General features: G+C 44.2%; 3 protein-coding genes across 4 annotated transcripts in view; 2 read left to right on the top strand and 1 right to left on the bottom strand.

The window, feature by feature from the left end:
* The window catches only part of LOC115549427 (neurocan core protein), a 36751-nt gene extending 35167 nt beyond the window's left edge, over window positions 1-1584 (top strand). For both annotated transcript variants that reach the window (XM_030364599.1, XM_030364598.1), the window contains one exon: window positions 302-1584. In XM_030364599.1, the coding sequence (XP_030220459.1) occupies window positions 302-417 (116 nt within the window). In that variant the 3' untranslated portion in view covers window positions 418-1584. The remainder of the gene's footprint in view (window positions 1-301) is intronic.
* Window positions 1585-2257: 673 nt separating this feature from the next.
* On the bottom strand, window positions 2258-6200 carry tm6sf2a (transmembrane 6 superfamily member 2a). The gene is made up of 10 exons (XM_030364653.1): window positions 5886-6200; window positions 5379-5482; window positions 5165-5262; window positions 4903-5006; window positions 4705-4787; window positions 4321-4445; window positions 4128-4229; window positions 3954-4046; window positions 3186-3305; window positions 2258-3001 (listed from the first exon to the last, which is right to left on the bottom strand). Exons 1-10 carry the CDS (start codon window positions 5975-5977, stop codon window positions 2792-2794), a joined length of 1131 nt encoding a protein of 376 aa, XP_030220513.1. The 5' UTR covers window positions 5978-6200; the 3' UTR covers window positions 2258-2791.
* An 8313-nt stretch (window positions 6201-14513) lies between these two features.
* LOC115549422 (myomegalin) overlaps window positions 14514-15000 on the top strand; it is a 45862-nt gene continuing 45375 nt past the window's right edge. Inside the window, exon 1 of the mRNA XM_030364589.1 lies at window positions 14514-14788. Coding sequence (XP_030220449.1) covers window positions 14736-14788 — 53 coding nt within the window. The 5' untranslated portion in view covers window positions 14514-14735. The remainder of the gene's footprint in view (window positions 14789-15000) is intronic.

Below are 15000 nucleotides of genomic sequence, written 5' to 3'. Positions count from 1 at the left end.
CCCCCCTGACCCTAGCCCCCGAGAGGGCAAGAAAATACTCCCTTAATTAACAAGGAAAAAATCTTGAGGAGGAACGCAGAGTGAGGGATCCCTCCTTCCAGGGATGATCAAGAGTGCAATGGGTGCCATAATTGACATACATGCATACATACATGCATATAGGCAAAACATGTATGTCACATGTAATAGGATCAGCGCATAGACGGAAGATGATGTGGTACCTCTGTAAACATGTTGCACGTACCGTACACCATAGCCACTCTCCTCACACTCTTGCACAATGTCTTCCCCCACCTCTCAGCCCGAAGGTCCCACCGCTACAGACGCCACCACCGCCAGCACAGAGAGCGCCGCAGCCACCGACGGCACGGCGCGGAGGGACACAGAGCCCGAGAGGACGCCCACGACCACTACTGAACCCAGGCGTCACCGGCCTGCCCCCCACCACCACCCCCCGCCCTCCAACCACTTACCAACCGCCACCCATAAAGAAAGACAATTCGTCCTAGTATAACATCCTAATGGTTCCATTCACACATCTAACACGTTTCAGAGAAGAGGAATCCCAGGATTCCTCTTGTTTATCGCTGACCATCCTGCTCGCTGTTCCTCTTAACACCTCCCCCACCCCCCCCCCGCTGCTCCTCCTAACGATAGCCGACTGAGATAAGGTATTTTGGAGGGGGTTCCCTGCCTCCCACCCGCTGGTCCACATGAACACTAAACTGTTGAATCTACCGTTTTAATGCACCATGATGTCTAATAATCCGATCCATCCTAAACATGTCCATGACTAACCACCCGTCCCCCTCTGAAGCTGGTGAGTCTCGTGCGCTTGCCTGTGCGTGTGTGCATGTCAAGAGGAGATGGTGAGAGCGGTTTAGTGGGTGTTTTATTTTGACGTTTTAAGTTGACTTATTCTTAACGGGAGAAAAAAATAAAGATATTCATCCTAGCAAAGCACACAGATGTATTCGATGCAAGATGGCTTACGGTTCCCATAACCCTTTCTTGAGATTTTCGTACGTGTCGTAATGGTTCTTTTGTTTTCATTGAACGCCTGAATAGCTAGCTTTATCCTTAGTATATGTTTTTCTAACATTTGCTATATATTTGTTTACTTTGTGCAATGTATTTATTATTAACCGTTTGCTAGTTGATAGGTTTTTATACATATAATTAAGAGTTTAATATTTGATACACCGCTACACCATTCATACGGTCAATAAGTAACAACACAGATCATTTAATTTCTACTGATTTGTTTCCTGTACATATTGTTATCTATTTCAGCTAACAGTTTTTCATCACTGCAAGCACTCAACTGAATTAGACGATTTGACAATATGGCTTAGTTCTCGAGTACATTAACAAATTCCCAAGATAACTGCTGACTGATCAGAAAAGCTGGACACAAAGCACTTCACTTGTTGAACGGCTAGATTGACATGATAGGTAAGGTGCCCAGACTGTTGCTCCGGTCCCTTTGATAAAAGGATCACAACTTCTACTTTTTTGGTGTTCTTATGATTTATTTTGTCCCGCTGTTGTGTTTCATTCTTAATAAAGATGGAAAAACCAAGACTGAAGTTTCCAAAGTTTTATTTGATTAAAGCTACTCGCTCGACTTTCACTCGTGGATGTCATTCTGCTAGTCCAATTTTGAGGAGGGACTCATTTGATCTATTTACTCAAGATAGAGACCTTTGTAAGAATGATCTAATTACGTTCAATACTGAGGGTAAGAAACTAAGAGTTAGCACAGTATTAATTAAGGAAATGACGGGTAACAAAATCTACAGTGTCAGTATCATGTAACATGTTTGCTAGCCCAACTAAAAATAAAACGGATGACAAATGATAAATTGGTTGTAATATGTAATCTTTTCTTAAAGTATTCCCACATCTAAGTCATGTTATGATGGGAGTTGAATATTGGTCATGTCTGTTGCAACCGGAGACCTTCCATATTTCAGCTCATATCAGTTTGGGGTTCAAGGGTCAGTTAACTGGGCCATTAGCCTGGTGTACAGAGGTTAGGAAGACTTGCCCAGCCTCCAATGAAAGCTTGACAACGGTGTGAAACATGCCAATTGTGGACAGTTACATTTGATCTTTAAACTGTTCTTTTACCCTTTCGGGATTGTTAGTGTTATCTTTAAATGAGTAATGATCAAGGAAGCTGATTAAGTGAATGATATGAATTAACTAGCACTAGCTTGTTCTGAGTAGAGAAAATATGCTGTGAGTTGGTAAATAAATAGTAATCCTCAATGTTTTTATTTTATTTTTTACAAATACATATGAAAAAATGGCATGTAGGCTTAACTTCTTTAGGATAAAACCTACTTGGGAAACACATACAATTAACTTCCTTATCTAAAACTCTACTTCTAAGCCCTAAACGGTCGCACTGCTCCAGAGGTGAATCTCAAGCTCAGTGACCTGATTTTGACTTGGTTCGCTCTAGTGATGTGTTTGATGGAGACAATCTATGCATCGTCTCAGTGGTTTACTAGGGACCTGGTGCGAATCAAACCCTTTTCCCAAAGAAGATAGCGGGTTGTGCGATGAGTCACTTTAAAGCTCTGTCGGCCTGGCTTGCAGTCATCAATTGTGTACACACCTTTTCAAAGTCCAGTAGTCCATGCAGGGAGTGTTGAGTGACGTGACATTGATTCTGAACAGGGGAGAGGAGCACTAGTCCTCAGAGGACTGGCCCTTTGTCACAGCAAAACCAAAGGTCAAATCCGAGCTGAAACCTTCAAACCACCCGCCTCTGGTTCACAAGTTAGTTCTTCTTCTTCTCTGCGTTGGTCTGTGCCTGGGTGACATGCTTCATGAAATACGTGGGGTAGGCATAGCAACGAAGGGCCAGCAGGATGGGTAGGGCGACGTACAGAGCGTTCAGGACGACGACGGGCCACCACTTGTCGGCGGGGACCCGGTAGGTGTACGGAGTGCGGCGGTGAAACGACGCTCCGATGTGGCACCACTGGGCCTGGAGTGTTAATGAAAGGGCGAGATGGAGAGGGAGATGAAACTCTGTAAACATGGTAGATATAGTACAACTATTTGCAATGAGTTAGGTTATTCTATTCTTTTGCAATACTGAAGATAGCGTTTTTTCAACAGGTCTGTTGAATCCACTGGAATGACTGACAGGGAAAGGGGACCATGGTTACCTGGGTCAAGGCCCCGGCCAAGAGTAGGGTCAAGTCTAGCATCCAGCCGCAACCAGGCCTGCTCAGACCGTAGATGCAGGCGGCCAGCAGGGGCAGGGCATAGAACAAGTACACCAGCATCTACCACAGGGAGACACATCGTAGGCACAGTTCATGCATCAGACTTGAGCTACTAACTCAACAAAAAATGCCCCAAATCAAACCATTGGCCAGAACTTTAGAATTGTATATCTTTTAGCACGAGAGAAGTTAACCTATTTATAATGTTAGGCAATATTTCCACACTTTCCCTTCTATGTCAATAGAAGGGAAAGCTTGAATTTGTGTGATCCACGGTTGAATGAGTTCAGTGTAGTTGCGCTTCAGTCTCCACGACAACATAGCTGCGCATATAATCAAGCGAGTGACAAACTCATCTTCGAAACGTGTCCAGGGACACGACATTAGTTCCTCCCCACCAAAAGTGTTTGTGTTTAGCTTCTAATGCATCTTGAGCACTGCTTCAAACTACTTAAAATGATTTGCTACGCTGATGCAGCCGCATTATTGGACAGTTTTGTCCAAAGTGACTTGTCATTAAGGCAGGGGTTGGGCATTATACTCAAGGATGCCAACAGTTGGGCCAGCTGGTGGCATACAGAACCAAAGCCAGTACCTTTTGGCTCAGAGTCAAACAGCTAAGCTATCCATTTGACTGTTTCACTGTCACACCGGGAATATCGAATGCATATTCGTTGTCCAGCTTTGGTTTGCTTGGAAACAACTCACCATGACCCTGGGGAAGCCGACGGGATCCTTGAGGTAGGGCTCATACTGGTAGGTGTACGTGAAGCAGGCGTCTAGAGGACAGTCCAACACCACCTGGTGCGGGGAACACAGGAGTTAGGGGACGTCAGCCTCCTGCTCAACACAAGCAAAAGGCTTTTGTGTTTGTTTACTCACAAAGCCCCTGAAAGCAGTGAAGGCCACGGCGGCCAGAGCGGCAACCACCAGGAGCGCGTCGACAGGACGGGACAGCAGACTCTTGTTCTGCTCCATGGCAACCTAGGGAACGTTGGTAAAACGTTGAGTGGCAGTACACATGTATTTTGGGAATTCAAAATGTACCAAAATGTATTTGCCAGGTCATATTCACCTTGTCTGCGGGAATGATTGGCATTTCCCGTGGCCTATTTAAAAGTAGCGAGGCAGCCCAAAATGGCACCAAGAAGAATGGGATGTTCCTCAGGAACGCAGGACCAATGTTCGAGCCGTATTTACCTGGAAATTAACCATTTATTCAAATCGGTGCAGTGCTTGAAATTGATGATGATAATGTTGTTGTAAGGACAGACTGAGTAAAGGTGAATACTGGTCTGAGTATAGACTAATACAGGTCTGAGTACAGGTGAATACTGGTCTGAGTATAGACTAATACAGGTCGAAGTATAGATAAATACAGGTCTGAGTATTGTATAGACTTATACAGGTCTGAGTACAGAACAATGCAGGTCTAAGTATAGATGAATACAGGTCTCACCAACGACCGTTCCAGGAATCAAAACAAGCTGGTTGGCAATGGAAGATCCCGCCCACAGTAAACCAAGCTCACGATAAGACTTCCTGTGCAGACAGGATAGAGGCAATAGTTAGGTTTTATAAAAGGATGTCAGTACTGGACCAACGATAAATAAAATAAAGCAGCAGTGAAGAAAAAATACACTGAAGGCATGTTTACCCTTTGAACATTCTGTGTATAATAAGGAGGAAGACGACAAAGTGGACCACACCATCCCAGTAGCACATCAGCACCGAGTAGGCTGTGCTGAGATGGGGCTCCCCCTGTGAGAACAACAGATCAACCCATCAGTACATCAATGGCCTCCTTCTCTCTGGGACGTTTAAGGTACAAGCATACGGGCAACGACACATGAGGACAAATTAAGGAAAATGTTGACATGGAATTAAAATGAATGAGAGGGAAAAGAAGACTGACCTACCATCTTAACGTAGAAGCCCATGAAACCCTTAATGAAACCATCCTGCTCTAACGCGTTGGTGAGGGCCATCAAACAGGTAAACGAGAACTCTGCAAAGACTACACACAAACAAAGACACCACAAGTAGCATCGACTTAGATTAAGTTTGCCCAATAAAAGCAAGCAAGATGATTAATGTTCTAATGTACATTTCTCTGTGTTTGAGTGTCTGTACCATAGAACAACGGGTCGATGTTCTGCTTGTGTCTCACTGAGAGGAGTATCAGCAGAAGCACTGATCCCAGGACCACCATCCCCAGTCCCAGCATTCCCAGGGGCCTGGAAGGAGCTATCGATATCAGTCTCAATTCCCAATCCTTGTTACACTGATAAAGTACTCCAATTAAATGCAAGATCAATTTAATTGTGGTTCGAAATGGTTTGGCATAGGCCTAAGCTATTTCTTCCAAGTAATTAATGCCAAATCAATGTTGTTAAATACAAATTATATTTCTTCTTTTTTTTTGCCGAACATAGTGTTTTTATTATATTTGGCAAATAACTCGAAGATTCAAAATAAGAGCCTTTGCAGGAAATAGACTATAATGGTAGGCTATAATAATCCCATAACCTGCCATTCTGTGTGATAAGTTATTCAATTGTTGTATTACATCTATAACTAACCAAAAGCTTATTGAACTACTAACCCCTTTTCAGTCAATTACAAAGACAAAACACTTACTTTTGAAGAGCAGGGATGTTGTTCATGGCATACAGAACCCCCGGGGCCAAGAGGGACAGTAGAAGAACGGATATCTCAGTCGGTGGCCTCATCTTGCTTAACCCTGCAGAACCTTTGGGTATTTATAATGATCTACGACTAAAAATTATGTTCCACAAAAACTAGCATATTAGATGCCAATAGACGAATCCTGTGGCGGTGTGGACCTACTGTAGGTAAAGTGAAAGAAGTGGCAGCAGTCGCCTAAACTTCTATGATGAGGCACCGTGATAATCATGCACACAATCAATGCGGTAGTTGATTTTATTAGGCTAAACGAGTGGGTTACAAAGTTCACCGATTTTGCACACGTGGGAGTTCAGTGCCAAGGCAACACTGATTGTTTTGTTGTGGAGGATGCCACCCCGTGGTGAAACCGATAAGTGAAACTAAATTCAATTTTAATCTTTTCATGTGGGCCCAACATAATTGTATGGGCTATATATCCATAACCATAGTCTCTGTGATTGACAATGAACCTGCTGCTTTCGTTGATCCAAGATTAAGAATGCAATCCATCTGATGTCTACCTTCTTGATTAAATTCTGGATTATATTGTACTTTGAGAGAGAACTGTATATCTGTTCTCTCCATCTCATTGTAGATGAACTGAGCACTCATTACACACATTAGCTACATAACATCTCACAGTTCAGGAGACTCATTTGTGATTTACAGCAGAAACAACATTATCTTCTCTGTAATAAAGTGCAACTGAAGAGGATTACACGACTGAAACCCATAGACTTATGGAGGACAGGAGGGAGTGGGAGGGATATTGCTGGTGAGGGAGATAAGAAGAGGGGAGGGGGGAGGGGGATACTTCAGGGCTGTAGGGGAGAGTGAGTGTAGTATGAAAGGTGATTTAACCCAACAGATATAGCTTACAGGCACCACCACCACGCAAACACCCAACAGACAGACCGTATACCAGAGAAGTGTGCCCACCCTCTTAGCCACCATGCTGCACCCTCTTATGATTGGCATCGTCACCGTGAACACTAGCATGACGGTCATCTACTGGGCTTTCCTGTTCGGGGATTTCTACCTGAGGTGGATGGCCGAAGCAGACGACAAGCCCAAGGACACAGTCAGCCCTGCATGAGGAATACCTTCTGGGACTGAAAAACAAGGCAGCTTTCCTGTAGAACAAAGAATTGATTTTAGTGCTTGGCAGTGGACTTTTGTTTTTGGTTTTTCTTGTTTCATCAAAATTGGCAAGTTTCTAGTTTGCTATAGTTTACAGTATTCTATGTTTGTACTGAATGGAAGGATTTCAGCCAAACAATGAGGAAGGAGTCACACCAACAGGTAGGCCTGATTCATGTTCTCTTAATGCCATCAGGGGTTCATTGCAAACCGTTCAACAATGTGAAATAGAGCCATTGCTGAATTCTTCAGAGTCTCCTTCTCAATTGATCCATACTCATTTGATCACTTCTATAGCTAATGTCCATACTTAAAATGGAGTTGTTGGTTACAAAGGGGGTTCTGGTCGCTAAAGACTCTCTCTCTGCTGACTCAGTCCAGGGGCTTTGCTTGAGACCAGAGAGTGTCCCTCAAATCTCCTCAGGGATTACAAGAGAACATCATCAGCAGTGAAAAAACAACAGCGACATCTTAACTCTCCCCACAAGCCGATCTGGCGAATGCTTGGAGTACTCTCACTGCTTTTTAGCTTTATCTTTAGGTTAAGAACACAGTATGAGTATAATTATTATGCGCGAAGGTGCTGAGGTGCTGCGTCCCAACATAGTGGAACATACCTTCTATTGGGGCATACACCCAGTTTCCTGGTTCATCCTCATCGTTAACGTCAGCCTAGGCGTGTTTGAATGGACCTACATTATTTACAACATGTGTTTCAGAACTAAGCAGGTGGCAGACGAGGAAGAGAAGGGAGAGAGGGGAGATACGGAAGAGGAAGATGATGATGATGAATAAGAGGAGTCTTCCTTCGAGGGAACAGGGGAATGGGGGAATCGTACAATCATCCAAATTTAGTCTTTCAGCTTTTCTCACACTTCACGGCGGCACGCCTGTTACAGGCTAACTACGGTGGGTTACGCCTCCTGTAACTAAGCTCTTTCTTTAACTCTTCTGGATTTATATTTATATCATGTATACATCGCTTTTGCTCACTTTTACACTTTCTGGTTGGTCCATGGTTTCTTTCAGAACTGCTAGCTTAATAGAGATCTAACTTTGCAATTCTGCTTTACCCCACCAGCCAAGCACCGGACACCTCAGGTCCTGATCCCAGGTCAGTAATCACAGTCTCCGTGCGCTCGCTTCAAACATCTCCCACAGCATATTCCTGTGTGTTTTAGGCGCCATGCTTCTGCATCCACATGTTTCCAAGTGCACACCTAATTGTAAAACGCTAATTGTATTATGCATATGCCACTCCAGCTCCTTGTATTTGCCCTGAAAACCTCTCATACTCTGATACTGTACTATGCTGGGCATTGTAATATGCTGGGTAATAATACAATTTTTATCCATAACTCATTCAACGTCTACTGTATATATTTAATTCAAAATATGTCTATGTATTTTGTATAAATATTCATATTTCTTGTGAAAACAACAACAGGGTGTGCTTATGATGTAACCAAGGTTATCATATACGTAAGATGTATATCCCTATAGCTTGGCCATGGAGATCCTTAAGCCTCTTCCAGCGTATTACTGTCCAACTCTCCCATCTCATACCTCTAATCCCAGCCGATGGAAAGCTGATATCTTCCACCATGACAACCTCAATCCTATTAGCCCTCCCTGTCCCATATACCCTCATAACACTGCCCTCTCCCTAACCCCCCTGGTGTCTTATGTACCCTCCCCAGCCCGCCCCCTCCCTCACCCCCCTGGTGTCTTATGTACCCTCCCCTCACCCCCGTGGTGTCCTATGGACCCTCCTCCTCACCCCCCTGATGTCCTATGTACCCTCCCCACCCGCCCTTCTCCCCCCCCCCCCCTGATTCCCTACAGGAAGGTAGATCGAACCCTCCCTCCCAAAGACCTGTTTGGAGAATTGTGGGGGTTTTGGGTCTAGACAAAAGCTTAGACCCACTTAGCACAAGGATCACATTCTTGTCTGCTGATCCACATTCGTAGGCACAGATTGTATATTCCTGGAAGACATACTGTAATCACTGAAAGACCTTCACAAGACTTCTTCCATCAAGGCTCCATCCTGACCATCCATCCGCCTCCATGCCATACGCCAGCACCATGTTTCAATCAAAATGTACAGTAACAACTCTGCACCCTTACTTTCAAAGTGTTAGCAGTTCCAACGTAAAAAGGAGCTGGGCAAAACAATTTTTCTTCAACCCGAACACATTTCATCAGGCAGCAGCAGAGAAAGTGCACAAGATAAAGTGAGCGAAAGATAAAGAGAGCGAGAGAGCGAGCGAGCGAGAGAGAGAGAGAGAGAGAGAGAGAGAGAGAGAGAAAGAGAGAGAGACTCTAAATGCCCTAAAGGTCCAGGTCTCTCGGCCCTGGTACCGAATCAGGCCACTCTCTCGTCACACTCTTCGAGTCGGGACCCTCCTGGGCCCTAACCATGGATCTGCTGCGACCCACTTCCGCCCCGGGGTCCCGTGGGGCGGTCCTGGTGGCCAACCTCACCCGGCTGGTGGTGCTGGAGCACCGCAGGCTCCTCCAGATCTCCCAGAGGGCCACGGAGGAGCCCTACTTCATGGACTACATCCCCCCGGCCAGAGACGCCATCGCTCTTCCGCGCTACGTGGCGTACATCCTGGTGGGGTTGGTGCTGGTGCTGGTGGCCACCTACGCTATAGTGGGCCACCTGATTAACGACCTCATTCATGACCTGGCAGGTAACCCCACCAAGAGGCTGTTGTTGTGGTGTCTCCGAAAACATGAAAACTAGTCTCCGTCCCACCGATGTCCGCCTCCTCTCCTCCGTACCCCCCCGTGTTTGCCGTTCCCGGTGTCCCTTTCTCTGGACGCCAACCTCTTGGTGGGTCTTCACCCCCTCAGTGCCCCTGCACGGCTCAGGCCCAAATGGAGCCACAGTTGGTGGTTGTTTCCTCCTTGTGAAATTGGAAGTTCAGTTTTGAATGTCTCTTGTTCTGGTGCTTCTCTTTTTGTACCATGTTGTGAGCACCCGTGGTCCCCTCTCCCTGGTCCTTTTTTGAACTCTACTGTTGAGTGTATCCTTGTATTTTGCTGGACACTTTTATCCAACCCGTCTTGCAATGCCATGATTGCCCTGATTTCCTTGCATTGGTGGCCCCAGAATCCATCCCTGCCCTTGACAGTGCTAAAGCCCTGGTCAACACAGGATTGAGATGTGTTGTTATGAGTGGCAGGGTAATTATGTTCTGCGTAGTATATGAACATTGACATTGTAATATTACTCATAAAACATTAATTAAACATGATTATTCCTCCTCCTTTTTCTTTTTTACAGACTGCGTCCTTGGCCCCAAAACATTGGATGACGAGGACGTAGAAGCTGAGGGCGTGGACGTGGGGGAAGAGCACTGCATTAGCACACACAGACGGGTGGAGATGGAGGAGGTGGAGGAGCGGGAGGAGAGAGAGGGGCTGCTGCCGGGGTCTCGCCTGCGTGAGGAGGCAGGAGCTAGCCCTGCACCGCGAAGCGCTTTGGCATGCAGCTCTAGAGAAACAAGGACTTCTGCTCATAATGTGGTGTTCTCCTGCCCAGTCCTCCCTCATGGCACATCTCTCTAAGTTGTGGGAGGGTTAGGGTGTAGCAATGGGTCTCTTGTTTGATTTCACTGGTTCAGATCTCCACTGCAGGCATTTGTCAACGCAAAATGGTAATGATCTCACATAAAGGTTACTTCTGTCTTGTACTGTTGATGTAGTGTTAATATGCTAACATGATATTTATCAGCCATTTAGTTTGGTTTGGCTTCCCCTGGCTTGGTACTTAAAATGCGAGAATAGATTCTGGGCATCGTGCTAAGCAGTAGCACTTGAAGGTAATTTAACTTGAACCAATTTTCTAAATGAGACCTCATTCTAATTTAATTTCACATTTATTTTTTCACACCTATTTTCACACCTTAAAAAGGAAAAGCTGTTTCAAGAAGAATCCAGTGTTTTATTTTTTTTCTACTAGAAAACATTGTAGTTCTGTTTCACATTATGTGAGGAAAAAACGTGGTGATTATTACCTGTTCGGGTCAATAAATGTGAAATAAGTTGTTGTGAGAGTCAACCAGAAAGGTTATCATATTTAAATAAAATATTGCTGTTAGGTGTCTTTTAATCAACGTATCCTGGAATGTTATCGAGATGTCACACAATGCATTTCTCCAGTAAAGAATTGACCAACAGTAGTGTATGGTGTACGTGCATTTCTGTCTGGTGTACTCTAATCTCTTTTACCTGTTGATGTCAACCAAATGCAAGGTATTAGTGCGGATGTCTCAAGGGCAGTAGCTCCATTTGTAAATGGCAATGTTGTTTGGTAAGCAGAAGCGTCAGTCAGCTTTACAATAGTTGGCCATCAGTTCAACTTCATTGACATAACATAACACGTGGCCTTTTGAGGGAACATTATGAACCGATCTATCTCGGGCTTACCTGCACATGTAGAAATAGATTTTCATTGCTTTACGCAACTTAAATAATTGCTCTTTATCTCATTGATAAACCTGGCTCACAGATTTGTTTTACTGACCTTGAGTAGCTCACCTCACACTCATGCTAATCTGTCTTACACCTGCATTACCCAACAGCCAGCCTTACACCCACACAGACACAGAATGATCACAAGGAAACTAATGAAGGTGGAAGATATGTGCATGAACATTTGAATTGTGCTAAATTGGTGAGTAGCAGTAGTACATAGTGTGACCGCAGCGTAATGAGTGAAGACAGCCGTGGTACAGTTTTGTGACCCAGTGGATTAGAAGAAGCTTTGTCTGTTCTGCTGTACAGGATCTCTATAACAGTACCGCTACATCAGGGTGAGTCGTTCTCAAATTGTTTGCAACCCTTGTTAAAGTCGGTACTAATGCATTTCATTCCCTGAATGTATTCAGGACCTTCAGGCAGTCGCTATAATAAGTTAGTTGGTTATTTGAGGATGTAGTCCGCATTGAATCTGTCTCAACCGAATATTACAAGTTGGAATAAACTGTGTTGGACAAAAAACACTAAAATCTATAAATCTATAACTCCTCCCTCTGATAATCTGACATAAAACAGAATGTTTAAACATAGTATTATAACCCACTAAGAGATTTCCACTTCTTACTTTATTCTTACTTTATTGTATTTTATTCATAATTTTCATTACTATAATCTTATCTTCTATGCTTGTAGTTTCTATTTGCACGGAGCACCTGGAACGAAACAATTTCCCAATTTGTAATTCTGATTCTGAATCCTGGATCCTTACTAAGGGACTGCTAGTTTGTGCATAACATATCATAATATAATTATAGAAATGTCCTTTGTATTTGCTATGGGACTTCTATTTCTATAAGAGTTAATGTATATACATGTACCTCATGTAATATTAAAATGTACTACATATTTATCCTATACATTTTGTCTCCATTCAACATTGCACAGAAGCAGCGCTGTGCTCCTCTGTTGCCGCGGGCTGAGTAGCCATGGACGTCACAGAGGACAGTATGAACGTCCACCACCGGGAGGACGACGGGACGGTGTACTTTGAGACCTACGTCCCCCCGGCCCGGGACGCCATCTACCTGCCAAAGCACGTGCTGTACCTGCTGATGGGCTCCTTCATGGTGGTCGGGGTGCTCTACGCCATCATCGGCCACCTCATCAAAGACCTCATTCATGACTTTGCAGGTATGCTGTTGGAGTGCACGACACCACTGAAATATCAAGCAGTATTTACCTGTGCTTTCAATGGCTATTGAATTATTGTCTCCCCTAACAAATCAACCCACACCCCTTTCATTGTAATGTGTGAATAGTTGGTTGGTAGATACTGGGGCTGGGGCAGGGTAGTGTGTTGGAATTCCAGCCAAAAAGCAGCGTCCGATTAACCCTTGTCTGCAGTCATACCTCCTCCAGTTACACATCTGAATTCACTTACATTCCCTTCAGATGAATTTTCTGTTAAAGGACGAATGATGCAGTAGAACAGATTGGGTTCTACCATCTACTGCTATTGACTCTACTCCTCACTGTCTTTCTCGCTCCGTTCCCCTCACCTCCCGGCCCTCTCTCTACGTTCCCTGGACCAGACTGGCTGTTTGGAGAGCAGCCTGAGGAGCTGGTGGTGAACTTTTGTGAGGCCAAGGATAAGTTCATGGCGGACTGGTGTCCGGAGACTTCTCCAGAGCTGGAAGAGATGGCCCGGGCCGAGCAGATCAAGGTGGTCCTGGAAGCCAACGAATACTCCCCTGCCATCTGGATCATATCGGACGGTGTTGAGCCGAAACCGGCCAGGAAAGGACCACGCGTGGCGTTCGGGGCAAAAAGTTAGATCTGGGGATGTTTATTTTGAATGTTCATATTACGCTGTCTAACCGCTCATATTATTGCTGTGCTTAAAACCTTGCTCTACCAACAGTGATATATTGTTTCACCTTCTTATGAAAAATGTACCTTTGTAAGATGCTTTGGATAAAAGCGTCTGCGTAATGGCCTAAATGTAGGCCTAAAAATGTCAATTTAAAACATGGACGAAGGGCTTGAAGGCTTGTCTCGTGGAGAATGAATTGGTCATATCACGACATCCAGTGGGCTTCAGGGGTATTACATCTGATCAATTTACCTCCAAACTGATGCACGCACGCGGTCAACAAATTTTTCTTCATGGCTATGAAGATACATTAAGTTTGCAATGTACAAGGAACAACTCTGACTATTCTACGCAATGGTTTTAGGCAATACTTGATGTTGGTTGAATATATACGAATAAATTAAACAATCCGCCATTTTTATAGCAAACAGACAAAGAGTGTATGATTTTTTTTTTTAATTTATGTATTTCCTCATCCGAAATATGCCCTTTCCTTTACCATGTTTCATTGTCATAAACTCAGAAAATGCTACCCATGCACTTAATGCTGTGTTGATTATTGCTATTTACATTGATACGCTAGGCTACATTTAAATTACAATTTGAAAGTAGGCCTATGCACCCTTGATTACTATAGGCCTATTTTTACTTTGAGCAGGTTACATTGATACATCTTCATTATTTTGATCTGTAGGCCTATTGAAAAAAAATGTTTTACCTTCATTTAGGCTACTTCAATAAGGGTGTGCTAATGACTTTAGATTTCAAGTCACACTATTGATCATATCATTAATGCGGTCACGATTGCGCGTCATTCATGACCATGATGAGGTCCTATGTTCATGGTTTATTTACGTAAGGACTTCATTGCGCCATACAAAATAAACAATTTGCTTTTTCCTTTCTTTTTTATCTTTGTAGCCTAACAACGAGGTCGTCTTCTTACAGTGAAAAGGTATACTCCTAATAAATTAACCTTTTTTTTTTAAAATACATATTATCGATGGGAGGCGTGGACCCCAGTTTCGTTTTACCTCTGAACTCCCCACTAGGATGGGACAGCTGCGCCGTAGGGGGGCTGTATGGCGTAAAGGAGCCAATCTGTGAATACCCCCACCGCATCTGTTTTATTTCATGGCGCTCATCTCCACGTCTCCTCAAAAGGGTAGGCTAGTGGTGGCTGTGTTATCGGCCATTAGCATTTATTCCTATGTTTGATATCTCCAAAAATTACCAATGGACGGGTAATTTAACAGCCGGGCTTTACCCGCAAGGTTGCCCATTAATTGTAAGAATACATGGATTGGACCTCACCGCCAAGCGAAGCCTGGTGCGAGCTTGGCACTGCAAGGTAAGCTAAAGATGCTATTGTTTTATGCTAGGTCGAGTAAATATATATCTGTCAAATACATAATTCGTGGTTGATGCTAGTGATAACGTGAATACAATGACTGGTGGTGATTTCCATAATGAAGGGATAGGTCGGTCGGCATTTGACGACGTGCTGTTCTCATAACGGTACAGGAAGCCAGTGCGCGCTCCTACACAGCGGCCTCATCAGAC

The sequence above is a fragment of the Gadus morhua genome, chromosome 8 (assembly GCF_902167405.1).
Source record: "Gadus morhua chromosome 8, gadMor3.0, whole genome shotgun sequence".
NCBI classification, from domain to species: domain Eukaryota; kingdom Metazoa; phylum Chordata; class Actinopteri; order Gadiformes; family Gadidae; genus Gadus; species Gadus morhua.
Note: the sequence above shows the minus strand (reverse complement) of the source record. Positions and strands in the feature narration are given on the sequence as shown.